The sequence below is a fragment of the Phragmites australis genome, chromosome 21 (assembly GCF_958298935.1).
Source record: "Phragmites australis chromosome 21, lpPhrAust1.1, whole genome shotgun sequence".
Lineage (NCBI taxonomy): Eukaryota > Viridiplantae > Streptophyta > Magnoliopsida > Poales > Poaceae > Phragmites > Phragmites australis.
In genome coordinates, this window is record NC_084941.1 from 5030165 (window position 1) to 5034688 (window position 4524).

At 46.1% G+C, this 4524-nt stretch overlaps 1 protein-coding gene across 1 annotated transcript; it reads left to right on the plus strand.

The window, feature by feature from the left end:
* The first annotated feature begins 646 nt into the window (after positions 1-646).
* Positions 647-3928, plus strand: LOC133903847 (uncharacterized). Its single transcript, XM_062345313.1, has 6 exons — positions 647-1312; positions 1844-1963; positions 2068-2121; positions 2227-2390; positions 3162-3338; positions 3418-3928. The coding sequence occupies exons 1-6, from the start codon at positions 878-880 to the stop codon at positions 3635-3637; spliced, it is 1170 nt and encodes a 389-aa protein (XP_062201297.1). The 5' UTR covers positions 647-877; the 3' UTR covers positions 3638-3928.
* Positions 3929-4524: the final 596 nt, after the last annotated feature.

The following is a 4524-nucleotide window of genomic DNA, read 5'->3' on the forward strand; positions in this document are numbered from 1 at the left end:
ACGTACCGCCACGTTGTAACCACATCTTCAACGCGTATATACGCCCTTCTAGACGGGTTCAGTGCTCCATTCTCTGAAACGAAACCGTAGGACGAGCGTATAAAACTACGCATGGTCTCCTTCCAAGTTTGATAATCCGAACGGTTCGTAATAGCTTAATGAAAAAACAACAACCATAATTAGCACGCCATGAATGCGGTCGCAATACGGTGGTTCGTGGTGATTGGGTTGGGTCCTACTTTGTCATCAACACGGCTGGTTCAGTCCATAAAAATATCCTTATATATCTTTAAGTATGTAAGATATGTAAGGATATTTTCACATATCTGTAAATAGGAGATGATCAATTATTTTTTTACATTTGGTTATAAGGTAAAATAGATGAGATGACTATCTAATAAGAATATTCTTCTTATATATTAGATAAGTTTATATGTAAAAACTACTGAATGGCACCATCTAATAAGAATATTGTTCTTATATGTTAGATAAGTTTATATGTAAAAACTACTGAATAAAGCTATCTATATTCTAAATGAGGTTTATTCCTAAGTTATTTTGGTTGGTTTGAGTATATTTTTTACATCGGGCGCCAATGATTAGCCCGCAACGATAACCGGACCGCAGCCGGGACCCACCCACCGCCCCGCTGCCACGTCGTCAGCCCGCGGCTTGCTCCCACCAACTCACCGGCGAGGCGCATCTCGTTTCGCCGCGGCGGTGCGGTATATAGCCGGGACGAGCCCCCACCGCCCCCAGCAAATCACAGAACTGAGAAAAGGGAAAGTGGGAGGGGAAAGGGGAGAAATATTTTTGCGGCAGCAACCGGGCGAGAGAGAGAGAGAGAGAGAGAGAGCGGCAGCGACCATCCCCCGACATGACACCGCATCTGCCCGTGTCATCCTCCCATCCCGCCGCGCAGTGCCGCCTGCTAGACTCGCCGCCGCCGCCGCACCACCGCCGACGGAGGCGGCGCCGGGTGTGTGGGGGCCCGCCGCTGCCGCCGCGCCGCCCGCGGGCGCCCGTCCGTTGCTGTGCGGCCACCGCGCCGGCGCCTCGGACGCGGGTGTTCGTGGTGTCCGACCTCCACACCGACTACCCGGCGAACATGGATTGGGTGCGGCGGCTCCCGGCCGAGGTCGGGGCGCGGGTAGGCGGAGGAGGGGTGGACGCGCTCGTCGTGGCCGGGGACGTGGCGGAGACGCGGGACAATTTCGTACGCACCATGAAGGTACTCAGGGAGCGGTTCGGGGCCGTCTGCTACGTGCCGGGGAACCACGACCTCTGGCTGCGCCGCGAGGGCGGCCGCTACGTGAGTCCATTCCTCCGTTTCCCACCCCCTTCCTTCTCTGTCTCTTCCTCTCCGTGTTCCGTGCGCTGCAAGCAGGGTGCTTGACGAAATGCCTTGGCATAGTTGTTCCGGCGTATGCTATTGCATAGTGAGTCCTCTCCTCTCGGAGCCGATGCAACTATCTGTGGACTACCACTGAGTCTGATCAAATGGTGTATTGGAACGTCTGCCTGGTTAGTGCTTGCCATTGGGTAGTGAGCTGCTTAGAATGCCTATTTTGATGTAAAGGGTTACCAATGAAAGGGGTTTTCATTTTGCTCGATGTGTTCATAGCAGTCCCATCTATCTGAACTGCATTTCAGATTTCAATGTAGTAATGTACTGATAATATTGTTCGTGGTCTTCACATAATAGTAGTTGCTGGGACTTGGGAGAGTTATCTTTAATTAACAGACAGTACGTTTATGTTCTTATTTGAGTACAACATTGATCTTATATGCTAATATAAATCATTGGTGGGGCTCTCTCAGTTACTCAATCTATTTCTTCCAGATGGATTCGCTGGAGAAACTGACTGCATTGCTTGATGCGTGTAGTGATCTGGGTGTGGATACAGGCCCAAGAATGATAGGTGACTTGGGAATCATACCGTTATATTCATGGTATCACAAGGTTATTCAATTTTCCTTAATTCACATTACATTTCCAATCATATTATAGTGCACTATGTTCTCCAGGGTCATCCTGTTTTCTCATCTTGCTTAATTTCCTTCCAGAGCTTTGACAAGGAAAAGGATGTTAATAGTGTGCGCGTTCCTTCATTAGAGATGGTAAGGGTCTTTCTGTGATGCATACTCTCTCTCTCTCTCTCAAGAACAGCAAACAAATCCTCCTGATATCTATATACTGATAAGTTAATGGTTTTGTATGATCAGGCTTGTAAAGATTTTCATGCTTGTCAGTGGCCTGCTGACCTGGCAAACGATGATGAAGCTCTCGCTCTTTACTTTGACAAACTGAATGACAAGAATCATGATGCTATTGAAGAAGTAAAAAATACCAGCAAACAAATACTAACATTTTCACATTTTGTACCAAGGTGAGTGCTTGTGCCTCCTATCTATGGTCTTCCATTTTTCAAAGTTCCCTTCCCTAGTAATCTGTTTGATTCTCAATTCTACTTGGTGTATTGCAATCGATCTTTCTCTATGCAAGCTCCGTAACATCTGTAGAATGATGATAATTGCACTGTAAAGCTTTTTAGGGCTGTCATTCCCTCAGCTAGGCAATTTCCCTATGCATCCTTTTTTTGTTCTTTAGTGCCTGTTAGGCAGGAGAAGATCTTCTAGGAATTTGTAGGATTTAGTTAAATCCTGAGGGCTTGGATCCCAAACCCCTCTATTCGAGTAGGCCCTTAGTCACCATCCTTTGAGCATTTATATTCATTCTTGGTAAATGTGTTTCAGGTCCTGTTGCATTTATAAAGATGATAACACCTCATGGAGAAATAAATTTTTCAAAGTAACCACAAAGGAACAGTATCTAAAACTGCACTAGTGGCTTGCAGTATGCATGTATGACTGTTTTTTTTTTCCTGAGGTAGACATTTGTTATTTAGGTAATATAACAATTGCTAATTGCAAGGAAGACGGTCTTTTTGTACTGTGTCTAATTACATGTGTTAGCTGCTACTACTATGATGAAACCTATCCTCAGTGATGTAACTGACCTGTCTTACCCCTGTTGTATTTCGGTCTTCATTGTTATATTTGAATTCCATCACTAAAACAATTTAGGATGTCTTAATATACAGCCTGCAATCCTGATAGTCAGAGACTCCCAAACCAATGTTTTCTATACAACTCTGCAGGCAAGAGTTATGTCCAGAGAAGCGGATGCTTTATTACCCATACCTTCCGAAGGTTATTGGCTCTGACCTTTTGGAGAGGAGACTGAGAGCTATACACAGTAACAGAAAAGATGGATCAGCTTGCCATGTTTTTGGACATACTCATTTCTGTTGGGATTCTGTGGTTGATGAGATCAGGTACCAGTCTGCCCATTTCCAAGACTAAAATGCACAATGCTTATTCGAATTCTAATTATATAAAACCTCCAACTCTTAGGTATATACAAGCACCTCTGGCATACCCTCGAGAAAGAAAACGGAGGATGAACGGCGGCGAAGGGTGGCTGCCATTTTGTGTGTACCGTGATGGTTTCAACCCTGAAATATACCCGGCTTTGTGGTCAGACTACTACAACAAGAACAAAAGGGAGCCTGAGAACACCCAGCTCGCGCCGTGGGTCGCCAGACATTTCGCGAAGTACCACAAGTTTCACTGACCCCTACTCCCAAATCCCTCATGTTTTGCCGAATTCGATACGGATAATCTATTCAGGGCAGTGTGAAGCCTGCATTTACCTGAAGTTAAAAAGAGATTTTAGCGTCTTACCTGTACATGTTCTTTTTGGTTTTGCCTTTTTCTTGTTTCCACTCTTACCCTATAACTTTTGGGCACTTAAGCGCCCGCTTCCGTTCAATATTTCAATGTATGTTGCAGAAAAACGTGTAAAGATTCTTTGAAGCCTTGCTGCAGAGTAACAGAGATAGTGACATTTAGCTGGTTCTGTTCATCTAACGGGCGTACTATTCGTGTCTTGCAGCTCTTGCCTATTGTGAAGTAGAGACCTGCAAAATCACAGAAAAATGTGCTTCCACATTGTATTGGCCGCCCATCCAACACCACGCCCGCCTTTGCTCGTCGCCCTACCACATTGTCTCCCCGATTTGCCTCACCTCGCCGCACCCTCCTTTGACCTGCTCATCGCTGCACTAGCTCCACTAGTCCTCACAATTCCCGTAGAATAAGAAGCATCAGCACTAGCACCGCCTATCAACGCCTTCTTGGAGGGAGCCGAAGGCATCGTCGTGCGGGGAGGGGAAGAGAGGGCCAAAGACGACGAGGTGGCAAGGTCGCTACAGGGGAGCCACTTCACGGTCTGCAGGGGCGGGAGGAAGGACGTGGGGTTGAACCCGAGAGTAACACAGAGCAGGGTTTTAATTACCGTTTTGCAAACGGTTACCTGTCCCCGTGGTTCCCTAAAAATCGCGGTTATTGTTTTAACTGCTTGAAATTTGACTAAAATTCGCTCAAAATTCATTCGATAAAATTTAAAATTTGGATAAAAAATACCAGATTCGCCGTTCGGTAACCGGTCGAATTGGACCG